Here is a 25036-nt window from a genome sequence, read left to right as displayed (position 1 = left end):
GAACTTTAAAAACAACAGTTCATGGCGATAGAGAATCGAAAATTATTTATTCCGTAACCTATTTACCGCTTCAAATGTCAATACAGTGAAACAAAATGGAAAGGTTAGAGATCGCCAACATAAAAATGCTTAGATTAAAACAAATGTAAATTAAAAATTATAACACCCCCGACAAGTGAAGGTTATAGTAACTAGAAAAGAGTTGATAACTTACAACCGGCTGAACCGATTTTCTTGGATCATAGCTAAGAACATTCTCGATCAAGCCACCTTTCAAACAAAAAAAAACTAAACCAAAATCGGTTCATTAGTTTAGGAGCTACAATGCCACGACATACTTAAGATCATGTCTACCCCACACTATGACACCCCAAGTTATAAGTAGTTAAAAAAAATGTTCTTAACCTCTGATGTTTAGCTTTCATGAAATTATAATCGCGTTACGTCTCACCTCTCCATATTTTCCTATTTTCTTAGCATCTACGGACAAGTCGACAATTCAAAATGAGGTCTAAGATTTTTGTGAAATATTTATTTTATTTCAATTTAATTTCAACAGCATCTAGTGAAAATCCGTTTCTCAATGCAACGGGTGATTTTGAAAAGTTTGAGAAAATAGCTGAATGTGTCTTACAATTGACTGCAAAATATTTTGTAGACAAAAAAGCACTAAGTGGTAACATCATTGTTGTAGATCTACATTCGCACGCTTCTCTTAGAGAAGGGACGATATTAAAAGCGATGCATGGTGGCAAAAAGTTTTCCATAATGATCAAAAATGGATTCCGCCCTCATGCCAATGCCACGCATTTTCGTGAAAAAGCCAAGAATTACATGATGATATTAAAAACTAAATTTGATCCTGAAATCCACTTAGGTCTACTGAGTCATCTGCCTACATGGAATCCTCTTGCTAAAGTAGTAGCTTTCTACCAGCTTAGACCTAAAGAAAATGGTGAAAAAGTTGCGATGCGGTTGACTAACGTATATCGAAGTTTTAAAATACTGAGATGCATTATTTTAATCCATTCGCCATTGGATGATATAGTTACCGCTTATTCTTGGATGCCTTACAGCGATGTCAATTGTGCTGGGAAATGTAAATCAGTATACATCTTAGACAAATGCAAAGATAATAAAGTTTTTGAGTTCGAGCCGGAAAGAGAAAAGTTCCCATTGAATTTGAACGGATGCCCTTTAGTCACATATGCAGTTATATCAGAACCGTACGTGCTGCCTCCAGAGAAAAAGGCTCATAATCCAATATGGAACGATGTTTATGATTTTCAAAAAGGCGGAGAGATTAATCTTGTTAAAACCATAAGTAAATTTACAAATATGAGTCTTGTTATTCGAATGTCAGAGGAGAAAGAAAATTGGGGAGTCATTGATGCAGATGGTAAGGCAACCGGAGCTTATGAGATACTAAGAAATGATTCTATTGATCTCGTTTTCGGGAATGTTGAAGTTACTAGAACTCTCCGTAAATGGTTCGATCCTACTGTAAGTTATACTCAAGATGAGATGACTTGGTGCGTACCGAAAGCCAAGAAAGCTGCAGCGTGGGACAATCTCATAAAAATTTTTCATTGGTCGACTTGGGTCGCGACTTTGGCTAGTGTAATAATAATGGGCACTATTTTCCATTTCATGTATTGCAGGGAGCATCAAAATGTGACGAAATGGCCTACGAATTCCATTTTGATGACACTGAATATGTTGCTTGGATCAGCTTCAAAATTAAATCCGAAATCTTCTAAGTTCCGTATTTTGGTTTTTGGTTGGCTCGCTTTCAGTTTAAACATGATAATAACGTATGAATCATTCCTGAGAAGCTCTTTAATGCATCCGCGATTCCAAAAGCAGATAAGTAGCGAATCGGATCTAATACAATCCGGAATTCCTTTGGGAGGTAGAGAGATTTACCGGTCCTATTTTGAGACTAATAATGCAAGCGGATTTTATTTGTATCGCAAATATAACTCGACAACGTTTTCTGAAGGGATCAAACGGGCGGCATTTGGCCGGAATTTTGCAGTTGTTTCATCGCGAAGGCAGGCCGAATATATGGATCAAAAATTGGGGAAAGGCGAGCCCTTAATTTATTGTTTCCCCGAAAGAAATAATCTTTATAAGTACGGTGTTGTTCTTTTGACTAGGCAATGGTTTCCTATGTTGGAAAGGTTCAATAATATTATACGCAGTGTTTCGGAGAATGGTCTGATAGATAAATGGAATCAGGAGTTGTTTATTCACAGGATCAACTCTGAAGGTACTACCGTGGTGCCGTTGGGTATTCAACATTTGCTGGGAGCTTTTGTGTTAACTGGCATCTTGTATGCTGTGACTATCATTGTTTTTATTGGAGAATTAATTATAGGTTTAATGAAAAGTAGAAAATGGCTTGTAAAATTACTGTAGTTAAATAAAAGTGTTGAAACTAAGTCGTAACTATTTATTCAGAGTTAACTTGATTTAAAATATGCGCCTTGTAATATTGAGTAGCCAATTGTTATTCAAATACATTTGCTTCTATTTTAGATCGATATAATTCGTCTAGTAAGACGTCCGCCTCCTACTCGGGTTTCGATCCCGGGTACGGACCTCTAATTTTTCGGAGATACGAATAGTCCGCGACAGATCGAGATGGCAATCTCCCGCACGTCATCCGCACTTTCCCGCACCGGGTTAACGCGGGAGGCGTGCGGGTCGTGTCTACCACGATTGCCATCTTGACCTGTCGCGTAATATACATTATAAGCAATTAAATATCACTTGCTATAACGGTGAAGGAAAACATCGTGAGGAAACCTGCATGCCTGAGAGTTCTCCATAATGTTCTCAAAGGTGTGTGAAGTCTGCCAATGCGCGATCCACACTTGGCCAGCATGGCGGATTTTGGACCTAAGCCGACTCATTCTGAGAGAAGACCCGTGGAGATGGGTGATGATAATCGAAGTCTATTAAATGTGGTGAACACAATTCGTTAGAAGAAGCAAAATATTTCTGACTAAAGATTATCGCGCCCTTTGAGTTGATAAAAATACGGTTTTGACCTATAAAATAAAGTTTGATTCATTAAAAAAAATAGGAGTCAATGTTTTTGTACGTTTTACTTAGGTATAAAGTGGTAACGACTACTCTAAGTAGGTAGGTACACAAGAAAATGGCGAGTATCGCAAATTTACTAATGATTGGCCAATTTAACTCTAAATGTCAACAAATAGCAAAACAACGATTAGATTATGAGCAGATATCATCAACAGTTTCATTTTTTGATAAAATATTAAAGCCTAGCAATCTTTAAAAATCGTGTCAAGAAACACTATCTGTCATTTGGAGTACCTATTTATGTTCAGCTATGTATTATTTATTTAACTATCCATGCTAATATCATAAATGCGAAAGTGTGTATGTCTGTCTGTTTGTCTGTCTGCTAGTTTTTCACGGCTCATCCGTTCAATCGATTTTATTGAAATTTCGTACATGGCCAGCTTGCATCCCGGGGAAGGGCATAAACTACTTTTTGTCCCGGAAAATCAAAGAGTTCCCACGGGAATTTTAAAAATCTTACTCCACGCGGGCGAAGCTGCGAGCATCATCTAGTACTATATATTGACATAATAATATATATTTATGCATATGTATTAATATGCGTACATATTATATATGTTTTAGTATGTACTTATTAGAGTGTATGTATCATTGTGGACGAGGCAAGCACGGGATAGACTCGTTTGGAAATGCCTGGAGGAGGCCTATGCGTCGGAGGATGCGCTGATCGCAAAATAACCAAAGTGCGAGACTTAAGTTAATTATTGTAAATGTATTCAGCAATAAAGGCTTTATTTATTTATTTATTAGAGTGTATGTATATGTAAACCTATGCATTTAATTGTATAGTTGCATTGCTACTCCCTGTCTTACAGTTCTATATGTTCTTAAGTATGGGTTGCCTGGAAGAGATCACTACAGTCATAACGATTCCTTTGTTTTTAAGTCTATCCTGTATTTTATTCTTGACTTGAAGCACCCATATTCTCTTATTAATATACCTTTATTAAAAGTGGAGGAGAAAACTGATACCGGAAGGGCCTCCCATATCCGATACTTTTACCTAGGTAGTAATTCTTGGTCACATTATTTATTTTTTCTACGAGTAGTAAGAATCCCCATGTGAAACATCCCTGCCCTCAATTTTTCCGAACTTGTAATCACGTTAAAATCTCGCTCCCTCGCGAAATATCGCTATTTTCTTAGTATCTTGTAGTGAGTCGAGATGTGCTCTCAGAAAATTATACCACTTTTGCTCCTCATACATTTCATCAACTTTGCACTTAGCGATAATCCGTTTTTATTCGGCACTGAGAGTTCTGCACAAAACACAAAGAGTGCGATTTGCGTTTTAAAACTTTCGGAGAAATACTTTGTAGAGAAGAAAGCTTTGAGAGGCAGTATCGTGATAATAAACATACAATCTTACACTTCGACTACTGAAGCATTACTGTTACAAACGCTACATAGTGGCAAAAAGTATTCCATTATGGTGAAGAATGGGTTCCGCCCACACGCTAATGCTTCCCACTTCCCAGAGAAAGCTAAGAATTACATGATGATTTTAGAGAACAAAACTGATCTAGTGATCCATTTGGATCAATTAAGATCATTGCCCTCGTGGAATCCACTAGCTAAATCCGTAGCTTACTATCAATTAAAATCACAAGAAGATAGCGAAAATGCAGCAATCGAATTAATAAACGCATTTCGTGGCTTCAAAATCCTTAAAACTATAATTTTAATAAACTCTCCCATAAACGATGACATAACCGCGTATTCCTGGTCTCCATACAGTGATGATAATTGCGCGAGTGAATGTAAATCCGTATACATTTTAGACACATGCAAAGATAACAATATAAAGCAATTTGAACCTCAAAGGGAGATGTTTCCATCAGACTTAAAAGGATGCCCTTTAATAACGTATGCCGTCATATCCGAACCGTATGTGATGCCTCCCGAAAGAAAAGTAACGAACACAATATGGAGCGACGCTTATGAATTTCAAAAGGGTGGGGAGATAAACCTTGTGAAGATTATAAGTCAATTCACAAACATGAGTCTTATTATTCGAGTTTCAGATAAAGAAGAGAACTGGGGCGTGATCTATCCGGACGGGAGGGCGACGGGTGCGTACGGTATGTTAAAAAATGATTCCGTAGATCTCGTCATTGGTAATATCGAAGTGACACAAACGATTCGTAAATGGTTTCATCCGACTGTAAGTTACACGCAAGATGAAATGACTTGGTGCGTGCCTAAAGCGAAACCGGCGGCAACTTGGGACAATTTCATTATTATTTTTCAATGGACAACGTGGGTGGCCACTGCAGTCAGTATTATTATAATGGGGAGTATTTTCCACTATCTATACTATAAGCAGCACAATGAGAAGATAACGAAGTGGCCGACCAATTCGATCTTGATGACATTTAGTATGTTACTCGGCTGGGGTGCGAGGTTTGAACCGAAATCGTCGGCGTTCCGAATTTTGATTTTCGTCTGGCTCTGCTTTAGCTTGAACATGGCGATTTCGTACGAGTCGTTCCTGAGGAGCTTTCTAATACACCCACGATTCGAGAAGCAGATAAGCACCGAATCGGATCTAATTCAGTCTGGAATTCCTTTGGGAGGTAGGGAGATTTACCGATCCTATTTTGAGACTAATAACGCCAGCGGATTTTATTTGTATCGCAAATATAATTCTACAACATTCTCAGAAGGGATAAAGCGGGCAGCTTTTGGCAGGAATTTCGCCGTTGTCTCGTCAAGAAGGCAGGCGGTGTATATGGATCAGAGATTGGGTAAAGGTACGCCTTTGATATATTGCTTTCCTGAGAGTGATAATCTGTACAAATATGGTGTGGTTCTGCTAGCGAGGCAATGGTTCCCGATGTTGGAAAGGTTCAACAATATTATACGAAGTGTTTCAGAGAACGGCTTGATAGATAAATGGAATGAGGAAATGTTTACAAACAATATGCACGACGGAACCAGTACCATACTGCCTTTAAGTACCCAACATTTACTAGGGGCTTTTATGCTGATTGGTATATTGTATGTTGTTAGTGCTGGGATCTTTATAGGGGAAATAGTGTTGGGTAATTTAAAACGTAGACACATTAACTGCAAGGAATTTTAAGATTAAGTCATCAAAGATACTCGTTCGTAAGAATGAGATGGCAACCAGTGCGCGTACTCTATCTACCTATCTTGACTGTGCACGTCGGGGATTATAATACCTACTGTAAGATTATTCTAAAGCACACTTCAGCACTTTTTGAGATTAGCAATCACACAAACAGACAGAATGCTGATTTTTACTTGTAATTGATACAAGAACTACAGTAATAATAATTATGCATCAGAAAATGTATTCTTTATTTTAATTAACTTTTATAATTCACCTAAAATAATAGACGAGACAATATATAATGTTCCATTCAACTCTCTCTTTGGGAATTTTGTGATTTGAACTAAACAATAATTTCGTTCGTAACTATTTATTTGACTATTCGTTTATTGAATTAATAGAACTGCAATATTAATTCTTAACATAAAGTAATAAGATTTAGTTCAGCTTAACAAATTCGAGCATGAAAGGTGATAAGGGTTGTTAACGAAACCATAATTTGGGAGCTAATTATCAACACATTACTACGTGGTCCACAAAATGTATGCAGTCCTGAAAGTTCATATTAACATTTAATCTTCAGTTAATAAGGTGCATTTTTGCATGAAATCTACTTTCACGATTGTAATTTTTGGAATGTTTTGATAATAATATGTCTGGGTATTAGGTGTTTAGGTGTTACTAATTGTGTTTTATGGTTTTTGGTTTAATTTAAGTATTTATATGATCATAAAAGACAAATGTGATGAGCTGAAACGTACAGACTTTAATTATTAATTCGACGCCTATTGTTAAACCTTCCCTTATTATCTAGATATTTCAGGGTCTAAGTAACTAGTCCTAGTTATTATCTAGCCTCCAAAATACTTACAAATCTTTCATATTCATCATTATCATTTCACTAACATTCCACTTCACTGACTGAAATTTTATGGAGACGTACGAAGATATTTGCCTCCTAGTTTCTAATTCGAACCACTAAAATATTGGACGCCTTTCTGCCATCAGTTTTTCCTTTCCACTTTAATATAGGTTTAAATTACTTCAACTCGAGAGCGAATAGGCATCTTCTAGGCAAGCGCAGTCCATCTTAGACTGCAACGTCACTTGCTAGCAGATCTGCTAGCAAATGACTGGTGATTTAAGAGGGGTCTCTCCGTCACTCGCTTCATACAAACGTAGTTCCAATTTCATTTGAATATTAAGCAACCAAAGTCCATGAAATTTTGCAGACATATTCTAGAAACTAATATCTATGTTTGTGGTTTTCCAGATTTCTGTTAAAATATGCAATTTCAAAGTTACGCGGTTTTAAAAATTTACATACAAATCTTTGAGCCCCTGTAATTTTAAAACTACAAATAAAAAAAAAATCTCAAACACCACAGACACAGATATTAGTTTCTAGAATATGTCTGCAAAATTTTATGGACTTTGGCTGCTTAATATTCAAATGAAATTGGAACTACGATTGTATGATGCGAGTGACGGAGAGAGCCCTGTTAATATTAGCCTTGTTCATCTACACTCACACTATCATATAAAGAAGTAAATTTGTAAGTTTGTTTGCAGGGGTAATCTCTGGAACTACTGAACCGATTTTTGAAATTCTTTCACCAGTAGAAAGCTACATTATTTATGAGTAACATATGCTATATTTTACTTTCAAAAAAATTAGAGATCCCTATAAAATATGTGATATGCTACTTGTGCGAAACCGGAGCCGGTCCTAATAAAAAACATCTTCCAAACGTAAATAACATTAAGTAGACCAACTGTAGACTGTACTGTAGACTATTAATCTCAAGTAAACGCTTGCGAGTGATGCGCGGAACATGTCAGCTATTTATAGGGTTGCCACTCGTCCGAATTTCCTTCGATTTGTTCTAGTTTGGAGGGTGCCTGTGGAGCCTCCGAACCGGATTTGGCGTACTGTCCGAAATACAAATTTTCTGAAGTTAAACCTTTATTACTTACTCAAATGGACATAATTAATGCTAGGACATGTATGCCATACACCAGATGACTTGTGGGCAAAATTTGGCAGGCCGAGGATAAAATTAGATAAAATAGTTAGGTGGCTTGAAGAGGTCAAATAGGGAGTTGTGGAAAAATGGAGGGAGACCTTTGCACAAATGTGGGTAACTTAGATAAGGAATTTAGATATTTATTTTCTTGAATGAATGAAAAAAAGAAAAAAAATGAGAAATAGAAAAAGGTGGTTTAATTTTAAAATGATATTATTTACAATGTATGGAGTTATGAAAACCCGTGGATCTAGAAAGAAGACATTTTGCACTAAAGTTTATTTTATAATATAGAAGACAAGGACAAAGGCTGAAATTGCTGAGATTCGCACGGGATAAAGAAGATTAATATTTTCACCAAGTGAATCCGCTGGCGGCCGCAAGTTAACAAATAAAAATAAATGATAATAATAATAATAATAATAATAATCCTTTATTTGCATAATGTGTGTTACAAGATGTTGGTAATTATTACATAGTTCAAACACATTAGCCGTATCGGCGTACAAATATTTTGAATGTTAATTATAAATGAAGTGATATAATCATTATTTCATAAATGTAGATTTGCATGCAGTTTATATGACATGCATTAATTTATTATTATTAGATACACTTGGATACAAATTGAACTAGATTTTAACAAAAAAAATAAAACAAATCAGATCAGATATTAAAGTTAAAACAGATAAGTAAACACATAATGAAGATAGTGTCAAATAATTAAAATGTCCGATTAAAAAATGAAAAAGCCAGTCATGAACATGGATCAATGTCATGAACTCATTAATAAATAAAATGTCGTAAAGATGTCAATCAAATCAAAATTGTTTTTTATCATGTTGGAAATATTCTTCTAAAGAATAGAAATTTTTTCCTTGCAGCCATTTTTTCAACTTTTGCGTAAATTGTTTTATTGGAAGTGATTTTATGTTTGATGGCAATTTATTAAAGATTTTAACTGCCATGGCGTAGCAGTTTTTGTTAAATAATATTGTCTTTGGTGCTCTTGTAAGAATTAGTTTATTAGGATATCTTAAAGATCGAGTTTGAGTTGTTTCGCACATGGTCTTGAAAATATGTTTGTTCAATTTGACAAATTTTGAAATTTCTAAAATGTACAAGCATGGCAGTGGCAATACTTTGAGCTTTAAAAATACCGGTTTGCATGAATCGTAGGGTGCCATGCTTAGAATTGCTCTAAGGCATTTTTTTTGGACAATGAATACCTTATTAACGTTTGGTGAATTTCCCCAAATAATAAGTCCATAGCGGAGTACAGAAGAAACATATCCATGGTACGCTGTAAGAGCTGTTTGAATACTAGCTGTAAGACTTAATCTGCGTAGTACATACACGAATCTGTTTAATCTATTACATATGTTACTGACATGGCTTTTCCAAGAGCAATGTTGGTCAATTTGTATACCTAGAAATTTGCATTCTTCTACTTCATTGATCTTTTCCCCTTTGTAGTTAATATTAAGATTAGCACGTTTTTTATTATAATTCCTAAATTGAATGAAGTTTGTTTTATTAATATTGATATGTAAATTATTGCTTTCTAACCATTCTATTATTAATTTTATAGTATTGTTAATGTCAGATTCAAATGTACAAATGTCATTATTATTGCATGTCAAAATTATAGATATATCGTCAGCGAAAAGTGTCATATTATGATTGGTAATGTCAGGTAAATCGTTAATATAAAACAGGAAGAGTAAAGGCCCTAGTACCGTACCTTGTGGTACTCCGTATTTATTAGTTTCGAAAGTCGATTTAATATTAACAAAGTCATTATTTTCATTTATATTTTCAATTGCAACACATTGTTTCCTGTCTGTTAAGAATGATTCAATCCATTTTAATGCTGGCCCTCTGATTCCAAAATTATCAAGTTTGTGTAATAGGATTTTGTGTGAGACGAAATCGAAAGCCTTAGTCATATCAATAAAAATGGCAACCGTAAGTTTCTTTGCGTCTATATTTTTAATTATTTGGTCAACTAAGTTAAAGCATGCTTGAGTTGTCGATTTTTTAGATTGAAAGCCGTATTGTTCTGTTCTAAAAATTTCTAATTTATTTGCAAACTCTGTTACGCGTTTGTACATGGCTTTTTCAAATATTTTAGACATAACTGACACCAGTGTTATGGGGCGATAGTTGCATATTTGGTCTCTATCACCTTTTTTATACAGTGGTTTAACAATAGATAGTTTTAACAAATTTGGAAAAGACCCTTGATAAAATGATTGATTTATTAGGTGTGTAAGTATTGGTGCTAGTTCCTGTTTGCAATATTTCAGTATTTTTGTTTTTATATCATCTGGCCCTACGGCATTAGTATTGTTTAGTGACGCTATGATTTGTTCAACTTCTTTCACCGCATAAGGCTTTAAAAATATGGTGCTGAGTATAGTTTTTTTGTTAGTATTGTTACATTTCGGATTTTCCTTGTTCGTAAGGTTTATATAGTAAGTATTGAAAATTTGAGCCATGTCGCGTGGATTAGTTATATTTTGCCCGTTAATAGTTATCTCTTTAATGTGATCTTTGGTTATATTTTTATTGGCACACTCTGCAATGATGTCCCATGATGCTTTACACTTGTTTTTAGCATTTGTTATATGTTTATAGTTATTATTTTTTTCAGCCAATCTAAAACATCGTCTTAACATTTGTGAGTAATGTGAGTAACCGTCCCTAGTGGTCTTGGTTTTATTTTTGTAATATTTGTTCTGTAATATCCTTTTTGTTTTGCAGCTAATTTTAAGTCCTTTGGTTATCCATTTTGGACCAGATGATTCATTTGATATTTTTATTCGCATCACTGGGAAACATAAATAATATAGTAATGTAAACATACTATAGAAGTCATCAAAACCCGCGTTAAAGTTATCGTTGCTATATACTTCTGAAAAGGATATGCTTTGCAAATATTTGCGGAATTTTTCAATGTTATCCTTACTGTAATCCCTATTATATAAAAAGTAATGTTTTATAGAGTTTTCTTTATTATTTACTGGTACAGTAAGCATCTGTGCAGTGTCGTGATCAGATAGCCCTAAATGTAATAGTTCACCAAAGGCATTAGGTAAATTGCTTATTATGTTATCGATGCATGTATTTTTTCGCGTAGGTTTGTCAATGTGGACTGTTAGATTATAATTTTTTGTTATGTCGAGTAAGCGACTCGTATCCTTATTATTATTTAAGATATTTATGTTCAGGTCACCTGTAAGAATTATTTTCTTGTTCTTAATTTTTGTTACTAAAGTATGCAAGGCATTATCTAGAATATCTAAGAATGAGAAGACATTAGAGTTAGGTGTTCTGTACAAACAAATAATAGTCACGTTATAGCTAGGGAGATCGATACCGCAACATTCAAAAATTCCATCCGAAATATAATCTTTCAATATGTTTAATGGCTTAAAATGTATGCCTTTTTTTGTCAAAATGCAGACACCGCCACGTTTTTGTTTTTTTGCTCTACAATATATAGACGCTAGGTTGTATTCACTTATACTTATGTTTAATTCGCTTCCTACCTCAACAAAAGTTTCGCTCAAACAAATTATATCAGGTTGTTTACTATCTTCCCTAATTGAGTAATCGCAACTTCTAGAGCATTTTTTTTGCTACAAATACTTGCAATATTTTGATGAAAAACTCTAAAGTATTTGTTTTTTTTAGTCTCGAAAAAATTTTTTACCATTACCTGCAGTGAGCTTTGAACTTGAAGGAGTGGAAGAAATATGTTTGTGTTGAATTTTAGGTTTGTTTGTTTTGGCATCATTGCTCACAGTATTTTTTTTAACTATGGGGAAGTAATATGGTATTGTGCCAATTTTAGGGCCTAACTCCCGTTTTGACTGCGTTTCATAATTATTATTGCCATTAATTTTTTTTTGTCTAATCGTATGTGGGGATTGTTTCATGAAACTTAAGTATTTTGAGTCATAGTAGATCTGATCAAGAACAGAACTGACTTTTTTACATAATTGGTATACATTATTCTGAAACTGTTCATTGTAATCCACAAAATAACAATTTTTGTCAGAATTTCTACATACTATTTTCAACATGTTATTCAATTTCCACTCGTTTAAATAAATATTACTATATACACTTAGAATTATAATAGGACACTTAAATTGAGCAGATTTGAGAAAAGCAGACAACTCCGTCATTATTTTTATAGGGTTAGAATCATGTTGCCCGACACATAAGATTATTTTATCCTCCTGTGTAACTGGAAAAAGATTCAATGTTTTTATGATTTCTTCAGTGCTCGCACCTGGCTTAATAAATGAATTGATTTGAATTTGTTCATAGGTGTTATTTACTCTAATTTTCCTGAGTGCCTCCGACATACCTATGCATTGACTGCCACCCACAATATATGCAGTTTTTTTGGAGGGTACATTATAGTTCTCCTGATGAATAGTTGGCTCAATTTTGTCAATATTTGGGGTTTCTAACGGGTTTTGCAACTGTATATTCTCACATGCATTAGATTGGTAACTTTCTGCTTGTGCTTCCCTCTCCATAAAGCTAGATTTTTTATTTGATGAGTGCTGAGTACAAGATTTCACCTTCTTATGCTTCTTACCGCTAAGAGGAGTTTTTAGTTGCGGGGAAATTGGACTCTTACATAATGATTTTAGGCAGTTTACTTGTAGACATAAGTCAGAAATTTGTTTTTTTAAGTCCCCGTTTTCCAAAATTACAGTTTCTAGTTCAGTTTGCGTACTTTCTAGCAATGATGATAAGTTAATAACTTTTTCCGTCATTTCTTGAATTTTGTTTGATTCCATAGTCGATAGATCCAGACTTTTATGTCCATAATCAGACAGGAGTGAACAGTAAGATATATTAGTAGTTTCGCTGTCTAAAGATTCACATGATCGTGACTTAAAAAGTTTTTTTGGTCTCATAGTAACGTTATTTATCTCATCCATGGTTGAACAGAATAAAATTACAAAATATATTCAAAACAAACAAAAACGAAAAGTCATTCAGAGATCAGGTACGGCATTGCCATCTCTTGCAGAATTCCTGAACTATTTCGTGTAGTATATGTATCAGGGATAATAATATAATATTATGTATTTTATATTAAAAATTACTGGCGATATTTCAATATTCAATGCAGGTCACTTCTTTTAAGAGAAAATTTCGATCTGAGTACGATTTATTTACTTCAGTACTGACGAAACTATTATGATCAATAGTACAATAGCGCCATCTCTTGTAGATGTATAGCTTTATTGACACCCAACGGTCACTTTATAATATGTTATTTTATTTCCACATTAAATAACTTTAACAGGTAATATGTCGTATATCATTTACATAAATTATCACAAGCGATATGATTTTAATGTTTTTAAATCACTTCCGTCAAGAAATTATGTATTATGTATTCGTTTTTCACCGTCAAAATTTACGTCACTTTTTTAGTGATATCTCAATAATCACTTATTAGTTTCTTTTAATAACACTCACACTGTTGATTTATAGTAATATGAATAGTTTCCGCGTATTTTTTTATATAAATTATAATGTTTTACTTTTTTTTGAAAAATCCGCTCTCGATCAATGTTTACTTCGGTGCGCCATCTAGCGCGATCTCATAGTAAAGACGTGATGATAATTTATAAAGTGATGATAATTTATACTTAAAATAAATAAGGGGTTTCAAGCTCCTAGTTTTTAAATTTCACAGATGGCAACCCTAGCCATTTAAAACGAGGATACAGTGACAGTGACATCTTAAACTTCCCCGTAACACTGTGAGAAATTAATTGGAGGGTTTACTGAACTATATAGTACACCCAGATTACCCTAAGTAGGTATAACTACCTCACCATGCTCAACCCATCACCGGCCCACTACTGAGCACGGGTCTCCTCTCAGAATAAGATGAAGAAGTCCGCCACGCTGACCATCCCTCTTTTACTTTGACTTTGCTTAGACTTAAGTTTCAGTTAAAACGAAACAGATTTATGCTAGTGGCATAACGCTGTCTCGTTTTAACTATGTCTTAAGTCTGAACAAAAGTCCAAGTACGCTCTAAAGGTCTCAGGAGCACGGGATTTTCGACTTTTTAACCCCCGACCCAAAAAGAGGGGTGTTAATAGTTTGACGTGTATATCTGTGTATCTGGCTGTGGCATCGTAGCTCCTACACTAATGAACCGATTTTAATTTAGTTTTTTTTGTTTGATAGGTGGCTTGATCGAGAGTGTTCTTAGCTATAATTCAAGAAAATCAGTTCAGCCGTTTGAAAGTTATCAGCTCTTTGCTAGTTACTGTAACCTTCACTTGTCGGGGGTGTTATAAACTTTTAATTTGCACTTGTTAGGCCTATAATAATGATCCGATAACAATTAATAAACAAACTAATGTACCTACGCGACTTCGTCTGCTTAGATTTTGGTTTTCTTGAAATTCCGTGGGAGCTCTTTTTCTGGGGGTTTTTCTGGGTGGGTTTTCTGGTTGATGGGCAATATTGCAATGATGGGTAGTGACTACTGACTAGTGATAACAACCGGGATACACGGCCTTAACATGTTCACGAATAGAAGGTATCTAATTATAGGTATAAGTAGGTAAGTAAGTTTAGCCAAAAGAGAACAAATATAATGAAACTTCTAACAGAATCTACAAAACAACAACAAAGAATTAACGTTAAAATTGTTTGTTTATAACGCGAAATCGTCTGAAAAGTCTAAAATTAAAAACTGGCCAAGTGCGTATCAGAACACGCATAAATTAGGGTCTGTAGCGATGCTACTTAAAAATATGTTAAGTATGTCCAAAAATTGTCTAGAGCTGATTTTTCAATCGCTGGTTAATGTTTAACTCATTAACCCCCGACCCAAAAAGAGGGGTGTTAGAAGTTTGACGTGTGTACCTGTGTGTCTGTGTATATGTCTGTGGCATCGTACGCAGCTCCTAAACGAAAAATCCGATTTTAATTTAGTTTTTTTTTTTGTTTGAAAGGTGGCTTGATCGAGAGTGTTCTTATCTATAATCGAAGAAAATCGGTTCAGCCGTTTGAAAGTTATCAGCTTTTTTCTAGTTGTCTTATAGAGGTTATTGTGTCGGGGGTTTTTCAAATTTTGAGTTATGAATTAATTTGACAGTGTATGCGCCACTACGTATTCGGAAGATCTATCCTGAAAAATAACATGCGGAGTTTTTAATGCTGTATAAACGGGGTGTTAGTGTTCATTGTTTTACTACGGATCCCTAAAAACACGATCCGTGATATACGGCGTAGAGGGGAGCGTCTGTCTGTCACGGACCACCTACAGAGACAGTATCATTCATCTTTATATCCCGAAAACCACCGTTTTGCACCTTCATCCAACTTTAACACAACGGGATAGGATCGATTTCATTCCGCTCAAGTGATAAGTTAACTTTGCAATGTCGAGATGTTTCCTAATTTATGACATGCATAGCTCTTAACGCGTCGGCGTAAAGGCGATATTTGTGTTGAATGAAATATGCATACTGGTAAGTAATGTGATGTTTTTGTTACGCACGGAAAGGGGGGACGTACGCGTCTTGTTAGGAAAGTGACACTTTATGTTTCACGTATGTTCTTTTTGCATTCGGGATTTGTTAATGAGTGATGGTGCTCACTTTGTTTTAAGACTAGATTTTACCGCGACTTTGTCTATGTGATATAGTTGAGGTAGCATTAGCAACTAGCATGCAACGCTGCCAAGGCTGGTAAACTCAAATGTGTTAAACTCTGATTCATGATCAATCCATTTCCGCCCCACTACTGAGTACGGGTCTCCTCTCAGAATGAGAAGGGTTTAGGCCATGGTCTGCCACGCTGGCCCAGTGCGGATTGGCAGACTTCACACACCTCTGAGAACATGGAGAACTCTCAGGCATGCAGGTTTCCTCACGTTTTTCCTTCACCGTTAAAGCAAGTGATATTTAATTGCTTAAAACGCACATAACTGAAAAGTTAGTGGTGCGTGCCCGGAATCGAACCCCCGACCTCCAATTGGGAGGCGGACGTTCTAACCACTAGGCTATCACAGCTTATGATTATGTAGTTTTTTTATATAGTAAATACTTAATAAGTTTTACGATCGAATCTGCACTTGGCGAGCGTGGTGGACTATGGCTATAAAATTCTTTACACTCTAAAAGGAGAACCGTGCTGTGCGTGATGAAGTTTTATGATATAAATTGACCTTATATAGAAAGGTACAAGTAAGCATAGCTGTAAGCAATAAGTAATATATCTGCTCACAAATTCATTGAGGCATTGAATATAGCAGGTACCCAAGAGAGCAGTTTGGGGAAATGGAAAGCAATATCTTAGTTCTAATAGGCATTCTGTATATATCTTGTATAGGTGCGGGGTGTAGTGCTGTCGGGATAAAAACGGTCGATCTTAGATAATGGAACTAGAATAGGCCAATCCATCTATACTGTACTAATTAATGAATATTGGATAGTTAATCATCAAACAGGTGGAACTTTGTGGAAGTCCATGATTACAAGAATTAAATGTAATACAAATTACAAATAGGAACACCATATTACAACCAACAATACTATCATAAAGTGATATAGTGTATTATTGATATTAGTGCTATCTTGGGTTGGGTGTGTTAGATTTCATCGGTTCACTAACCTATTCTAATCCTACCCTTAAATATTCAAAATACTAGAGAATGCCCGCGACTTCATCCGCGTGGATTTAGGTTTTTAAACATCCCGTTTGATTTTCCTTGATAAAAAGTTGCCTATGTTAATTACAGGGATGCAAGCTTCCTCGGTACCAAATTTCATACAAATTGGTTAAGCGGATGGGTTTTTGGGAATCCCGTGTGAACTCTTTGATTTTTCGGGATAAAAAGTAGCCTATGGTCGTCCCCGGGATATAAGCTAACCCTGTACTAAATTTCGTCAGAATCGGGCAAACTGTTGGGCCGTGAAAAGGTAGCAGACAGACAGACAGACAGACACACTTTCGCATTTATAATATTAGTATGGAAGTATGGATATTATGGCCAAAATGCATATGCAAATATGCAATTGGATATAATCCAGTATCTAGTCATTATAGTTACCTACCTATATCATATTATTAGAATGTAACAAGTTAATGAGAAAGCGTAGACTGTGGTGTGGAGATGTATGAAGAATTCGGTGTCACAATGCTCACAAAGGCATAGCGGGACCTGTTAGTACTCGTAGGAGCACTGTTTTCCTTTACCGGCTTTTTGGTATGGCACAAGTTATGAACGGAAGCGATGAAAAATTACACTAATTAATTATTTTTGTGTAATTTTTCACTGATTTTCATAAAGAATTCGTAGCCTTACCTTCCACTTTTAATATGGGTACCTTCAAGTCAAGAGTGAATAGGCAACCTCTAGACAAGCGCGCTCCATCTTAGGCTGCAGGCTTGATAGCAGGTCTGATTGCAGCCAAGCGCTAGTCTGTAAATTAAAAAAAAAAGTCTTAAATTATGTATAGAGCGCAGGACCATGAGCACAGTTCAAGGGAGACAGTACTCCAACTCCTTTAATCTCGTGAAAAATGACACCCACAACGACTCTGCCATATCGGTCACGGGGGCCATCTCGGGTCACTCCTTTACCGCACGATTCCTCTGTCTAGATGGCTTAGGTTAACATACTATACTTACTTTGTGACCATGAGTGTAGAGATGTATGAAGAATGTAACAATGCTCGTAGTATGAGTATTCGTAGGAGCGTCGTCCTTTACCGGCTTTTTGGTATGGCGCAAGTTATGAACGGAAGCAATTTTGATGAAAAGTTACACTGAATAATATGAATGTGTAATTTTTCATTATTTTATCACAGGAATTCGTTTTGTTATAACTTACAAATGTTTAAAGAAGTAGGAGCAGCATATAGCGCGTAAGACCATGAGAGGATTTGTAAGAACATTGGCTTTTTTTTATAAATTTTAAATTGAAGGAATTCAACATAAGTATTAATTAGAATTACATTAATTAATTGTGTAATTTTTCAAGAATTTCTACACAAATGGATACACTCAGGATTATGAGAGAATTTGTAAACGCATTGTTTTCTTTTACCGGCTTTGTGGTATGGCACAAGTTATAAATGGAATCAATTTTAAATGAAAAATTAAATCAAATAAAATTGATGTGTAATTTTTCATTAATTGTTCACAAAAATGCATTGTCACAACTCACAAATTGTTAAAAATGGAGGTACTAGATATTGTGTACCAACTTAGGTCTATGTGGAAGACTATAAAAGGATGTGTAAAAACAATATTTTCCTTTACGTACGAATTTTATAGTGTTACAATAGTATGGTGCAAATTATGAATTATTGAAGGAATTTACATGAATAATGACACAAATTAACTGTGTAGTTTTGCGGTAGCAGGGTATAAAGGAGCACTGTTCCTTTCTGGCTTGATTGTTGGGCGTGAGTCATGAGCTGACACGATTTTTGGTAAGTAATGTTTTTTTCAGGTTTATTTTCAATTGCCCGCGGCTTCATCCGCGTGGATTTAGATTTTTTGAAATCCCGTAAGAACATACTAGAGGATGCCCGCGACTTCGTCCGCGTGGATTTAGGTTTTTTGAAATCCCGTGGGAACTCTTTGATTTTCCGGGATAAAAAGTAGCCTGTGTGCTAATCCAGGATATTATCTGTATCATTTCAAATTTCAGCCAAATCCGTCCAGTGGTTTTTGCGTGAAGGAGTAACAAACATACACACACACACACACACACACACACACACACACACACACACACACACACACACACACACACACACACACACACACACACATACACACATACACACAAACTTTCGCCTTTATAATATTAGTGTGAAGTGTGATGTGAAGTGTGATTCAATGCAAGTCATAGGTGCGTGCGAGGGGTCAAACCTCAGACCTCCTAAATAGGAGGCCCAAGTCTAACCTTTAAATTAACATTTACTTAAAATTATTTCTGGCTTTTTCTATAATTACCTATCGTAGTTCCAAATTAACGCTTTTTCTTTCTTTCATATTAATTAATTGCTAATTTATTATGCCATATTATTAATGGCTATTTTATTGCGCCATACCGTGTGATTTTAATTCTATAGATCAAAAGATTTGCCTCTTGAAGTTTCATCATCGCTCGACGCTTGCCGTAAAACTGTTTGTGAAACTTTCAACTTTTTCAGGACGCGTGCAAAATTTTTGCTGGAAAGCGCACGTTTATCATATTCTTTAATTTTATTGTCATTAGTACTTTAGTAGAAGTAAAAACGACATGGAAAATTCAACTGCATTTTTGTTTCGAGAGAAATTTTTATTCTCATTTCTTTGTGGTCGTTTCTTTTCAAAAAATAGTTTTTTCGTTAAAAAAATTACTTGCTCTCTAAAATTGCAAAAGTTTTTAATTTTACATATATTATTATGGGCTTATTGAATAAGCGATAGTCTAATTAATAAGTGTGGTACGAGGATTGACAAAAACAAGAAGATTTAGAAAACAAAACCGGCTAAGTGCGAGTCGAACACGCGCACCGAGGGTTCCGTACTCGGGTATTTTTTCGACTTTTTGCACGATAAATCAAAAATTATTACCTATGCATAAAAATAAATAAAAATCTGTTTTAGGATGTACAGGTAAGGTCTTTTAATATGATATACCATTCGATATAATTATCTTACTTTTAAATTTCAAACCCCCGGTTTCCCACCTCATTTAATTAAACTATTTTTTTTAAATTAAACTAAAGTTATTTCTTGTACGATGGGTACGGAACCCTTCGTGAGAGGGTCCGAATCGCACTTGATCGGTTTTCCCTTATAACGTAGACATGAACTTGAAAACTAATTTACAAGATACATTATTATGTTTAAATCCCTCATCAAGACAGTTTCTGTACAAATTCTGACAATTTAGGGGAACTAGGTAACTACTACGGCATAATCCATTGTTATATTTTAACTATAGATTAACTATACAATTTCCACGCTCCAGGCGGTTCCAAGTATAAAGGTTAGGGTTCACGTGTAACATGCACCCTTTATCGTGTGCCTGAAAGATTTGAGGGTTAAAATTGTATTTATCATATGACTAGCTGATTAGCCCCGTCATTCCTTGGATAGGTACCTAGAAATTCTCCCATACCCGAAGAGTGCCGACGGGACCCTATTACTCTGATTTAAGGTAAATAAGTTCAGTAGGTACTGGAACTAAGAAAGAAGAAACACTAGTTAGCAGTTAGCACCGATTTTTTTCATCAAGCTATAAAAATATTTTTATTACGTATTACAATAATCAACGCACGCCCCTAAAACGCAGTTGCTCTCAACCCCCACCGTCCGTCGGTCCATCCATCCGTCCGTTTGTCTATCTGTGGCTGTATCTCATGAACCTTGATAGGTAGAGAGTTGAAATATTCACAGAATGTGTATTTCTATTGCCGCTTTAATTTAAACGAGCTACGAAAATGGTTGAATATTCAGTGAACCAAGAATAACTACTATTATAAACGCAATTGTGTGTTCGTTTGTTGATTTGTCCTTCAATCACGCTGTAATGGAGCAACGGATCGACGTGGTTTTTTTGCACGAATATAGCAACGTGGAGAGTTACATAGGCTACTTTTCACTGTGGAAAATCAAAGAGTTTTCATGGGACTTTAACAACTTAAAGCCACGAGGGTGAAATCGCGAGCATTGTTCTAATCTAGTGGTTAATATGGATATGAATGACGTGATCATAAACGGATTCCTTCGTCGGGTAATGACGTAGACGTGCGACCGCGTTATTAACGCCGTCTGATGGGTTTAATGGTCGTGGGGGAATGAGAGCGATCAAATTTAATATGTATAGAGTCATTCCCGTACAACTACGGGATGGTACTAAATATTAAGGATCATTATGACATATCTTTAAGCGAGCTATGAGTATGAGGATTAGGGCTTGAAAATCGAACTATTTTTCAGCTCCGGAGTCGGGTTTTGATGCTTGAGCGTTCAAAGTCCGGAGTTTCGAAACATTTTTTTTAATAGTAAAATATTGGATTGCGACGTCACAAATAATGATTTGACTTCTTTTTTGGTTTAATCGATAATTTAAAATGGTTATTACTCTTAAAACTAACAAAGGATTTTACGTACTTTTGAAGACCTCCTAGTTAATAATCACTGAGAAATAATTTATTTTTGACATAGGAAACATCCCTATTCTTGTTTTAGAAGTTGAAAAATAGTGAAACCCTTCGAGTTTTAATTTAAAGTTCGCGAAACATTCTGCCTCTACTCGAAGCAGGCGAGCATGTGACGCAATGTTACCAACTTTGCAAGACAAAAAGAGGAAGAGTGGCGCGGACATAAAAGTTAAACTCATCCTGGTGGTCAGCAAATAGCAAAGACTATTACGCAGAGGGGGCTATTCTATTATAATAAATATCTTTTATTCAGCCAAATTACATAAAAATGATATTTAAATTACAAACAGATAGGGCGCCATAGTCCCTGGGGAACCAAGGAGCCGACCAATGTCCATGCTCCCTGCCGGGCGATTCAGAACACTCGATTCGGTAAGTTACCGTTCGATAAGACGTATCTACTCTTCATTGAAAAATACGTCTTATCGAACGATAACTTACCGAATCGAGTGTTCTGAATCGCCCGGCTGGTTCCCTAAGACCCAGGCACCCACTTCTTAAAACTAGCTTAATCTATTTTGGCTGAACGCGCTGCCTCAGCTTAATGCGGCAGTCAGTTGACTGCAGCGCTGATACAATGCGCAAAAGAAAAACAATTTACACATGCAATTTAAAAGTCTGACTGAATTGAAACTCTGGTCTAGAACCTTGAGGTTTAAAACCGATTCACACGCGCGCACGTACACGTGACACTTGCTTGTGACGCGCGTGAATCCGTAGACATAACTGTACGCATTACGTCTACGCGTCTCATACAGTTCCATACATTGCAACGCAATGGCACGCGCTACGTCTACGCTTACGCGACGCATACGCGGCCTGTGTGGCCGGCGCTTTAACTAGTAGTTTCCCTAATAAGTAATTACCTTTAAGAATATTAAGGAATCCCACATGAAACCCTGCAGGCGTTATTGCTGAATTGAATTGATCGATGTTTACCATGTTCTCGAAGGCATGAATGAGACAGGTTGAGATCTACAGAGTGCACTTTAGTTTTATTCAGACACAAAGCACTGATAAAACAAGACAGCGTTATATTGCTGGCATTAATCTGTCTTGTTTTAATTGAATCTTGCCTATTCACTCTTGACTTGAAGATACCCATATTAAAAGTGGTTCCATATCCTAGTGGTTCGGTATAGAAAGTATTATACTTAAGTATAAGCAAGTATAAGTGGCTAAGTATAAGTAAGTATAAGTGGCTAAGTGAGCCTGGTTAGCTGTTAGTTCTGCAAGTGTTACTCTTTGCCCGTCCGGCTTATGCATGGCGGTAAAATGTAATGGCTCACAATAAAGCGCTGTAACTAAGTCTGCCGCTATAACTCGCGCACATCTGCTCACGGCATAAGGCCACGGCCAGTTATTGGTGCTTTTATTATTGCCGAATAAGCGCAGCCCATTTGCGATCGCCCATAAAACTGCGCTTTGATCTCGAATGGCCGTCGTAAATTGATAACTGGACTAATTTATAAGGAATCTAGACTGTAAATCGCATAATCTAAGGAGAAAGAAAAACAAAGCATAGAGATAACTAAAAAAATTAAATACATTTAAAGTTTACAAGTGTAAATTAAAAATTTATAACACCCCCGACAGAAGACTAGACTCTGACCCTATTTGTAAGACCTATTTAACCCGCATTTAAGTAAATAAAATAATTTGATTTGATTTGATTTGACAAGTGAAGGTTACAGTAACTAGAAAAGAGCTGATAACTTTCAAACGGCTGAACCGATTTTCTTGGATTATAGCTAAGAACACTCTCGCCACCTTTCAAACAAAAAAAACTAAATTAAAATCGGTTCATTAGTTTAGGTGCTACGATGCCACAGACAGATACACAGATACACAGACACACAGATACACAGATACACACGTCAAACTTATAACACCCCTCTTTTTGGGTTGGGGGTTAAAAAGTGTTGAAACACCAAAATTCAAGTCAAAATAATTGTTTTTTCTTATTGAAGTTGCAAGGGAGCGAAAAACTTGCTGTTTTCAGATGTTTGGATTGTTATGGGTTCCATGCAGTTGCTATGGTTTCATACCCGAAGGGCGTCTGTCTGTCTGTCTGTCTGTCTGTCAGTGAGCTGTATCTCGTGAACAGGGAGTTGAAATTTTCACAGGTGTATTTTTATTGCCGCTATAACAACAATCTAAGATCGTGAATTTTAAAATTGTCCGCCATGCTAATTAAAAAGTACCTACAATATGTTACATCTTTTATACGGGACCCTTGGTGTGCGAATTATACACGCACTTGACTGCTAAATGAATTAATCTAGCCTCATGTCATCCGGGTGCCATTTGGAGGCCAAAATGGCTGCAAAAAGTATTCAACACATTCGTAAAAGAGTAAATTCCTTCAAAATAAATAGGTTGTATAAATTGGACACGGATGTCCTAATTGTGGCGTGCAAACGGACGAGACGTTTGCACAACAAATTGCCTCGTCAACCACGCGTTGACTGTTTGTGTGTTTGTTTTAACCCCTCATTCGGGCTAGCTTTCAGATGTTTTAATTGCATTGTGGACAGTGACGGATTAAGACTACTTGGTGCCCTAAGCAATCCATGCCTGTGGGCCCCCCTATCCGCATGTCAACTAGAATCGGTCTTTAAACCTTTACCGCCTAAGAACATTAGTTTTTTGTAAAATAAGATGATGAGATGTAACGTACTTTAGAAGTGGAGTAGTTAGGTGCGACAACAATAAAAAAACCGGCCAAGTGCGAGTCGGACTCGCGCACCGAGGGTTCCGTACTCGGGTATTTTTTTGACATTTTGCTCGATAAATCAAAAACTATTATGCATAAAAATAAATAAAAATCTGTTTTAGAATATACAAAGCCCTTACATATTATGATACCCCACTTGGTATAGTTATCTTACTTTGAAAATTTAAACATATTTTAAGTTTTTGTGATGTATTAAAAAAAAACTGCTGACTAGATCTCGTTCAAACCAATTTTCGGTGGATGTTTGCATGGTAATGTACATCATATATTTTTTTAGTTTTATCATTCTCTTATTTTAGAAGTTAAAGGGGACACACACACACACACATATTTTACCACTTTGGAAGAGTCTCTCGCGCAAACTATTCAGTTTAGAAAAAAATGATGTTAAAAACCTTAATATCATTTTTGAAGAACTATTCATAGATACCCCACATGTATGGGTTTGATGAAAAAAAATATTTTGAGTTTCAGTTCTAAGTATGGGGACCCCAAAATTTATTGGTTTTTATTTCTAATTTCGTGTAAAAGTCTTAATGCGGTTCACAGAATAAATCTACTTAGGTACTAAGTTTCAACAGTATAGGTCTTATAGTTTCGGAAAATAGTGGCTGTGACATACGGACGGACAGACAGACAGACAGACAGACATGACGAATCTATAAGGGTTCCGTTTTTTGCCATTTGGCTACGGAACCCTAAAAAGCATAATTTATTTATTTATTGAAATGCGCCTTGCGGCTTTCGGGGGCATTCGAATCCTTAGGACGGATTTTTTTTGTGCTTCTTCTGGTGCCCCCTCAGACGTGATGCCCTAGGCAATTGCTTAATTTGATTAAGGGTTAATCCG

At 35.9% G+C, this 25036-nt stretch overlaps 2 protein-coding genes across 2 annotated transcripts; both read left to right on the top strand.

The window, feature by feature from the left end:
- The first annotated feature begins 1065 nt into the window (after positions 1-1065).
- Positions 1066-2421, top strand: LOC123875288. The gene is made up of 2 exons (XM_045921036.1): positions 1066-1324; positions 2003-2421. Exons 1-2 carry the CDS (start codon positions 1066-1068, stop codon positions 2419-2421), a joined length of 678 nt encoding a protein of 225 aa, XP_045776992.1.
- Positions 2422-4543: 2122 nt separating this feature from the next.
- Positions 4544-6199, top strand: LOC123875287. Its single transcript, XM_045921035.1, has 2 exons — positions 4544-5086; positions 5789-6199. The coding sequence occupies exons 1-2, from the start codon at positions 4544-4546 to the stop codon at positions 6197-6199; spliced, it is 954 nt and encodes a 317-aa protein (XP_045776991.1).
- Positions 6200-25036: the final 18837 nt, after the last annotated feature.

Source organism: Maniola jurtina, chromosome 19 (assembly GCF_905333055.1).
Source record: "Maniola jurtina chromosome 19, ilManJurt1.1, whole genome shotgun sequence".
NCBI classification, from domain to species: domain Eukaryota; kingdom Metazoa; phylum Arthropoda; class Insecta; order Lepidoptera; family Nymphalidae; genus Maniola; species Maniola jurtina.
This window is presented reverse-complemented; position numbering and strand designations above follow the sequence as displayed.

What these genes read in the sequence shown, in the direction of transcription:
- LOC123875288 (XM_045921036.1), top strand. Translation starts at nt 1,066, where the DNA reads ATGCCTTACAGCGATGTCAATTGTGCTGGGAAATGTAAATCAGTATAC. An exon ending in TAATCTTGTTAAAACCATAA is followed by an intron (nt 1,325 to 2,002) that starts GTAAATTTACAA and finishes CGTTTTCTGAAG; the next exon opens with GGATCAAACGGGCGGCATTT.
- LOC123875287 (XM_045921035.1), top strand. Translation starts at nt 4,544, where the DNA reads ATGGTGAAGAATGGGTTCCGCCCACACGCTAATGCTTCCCACTTCCCA. An exon ending in AGGGTGGGGAGATAAACCTT is followed by an intron (nt 5,087 to 5,788) that starts GTGAAGATTATA and finishes GAAGGGATAAAG; the next exon opens with CGGGCAGCTTTTGGCAGGAA.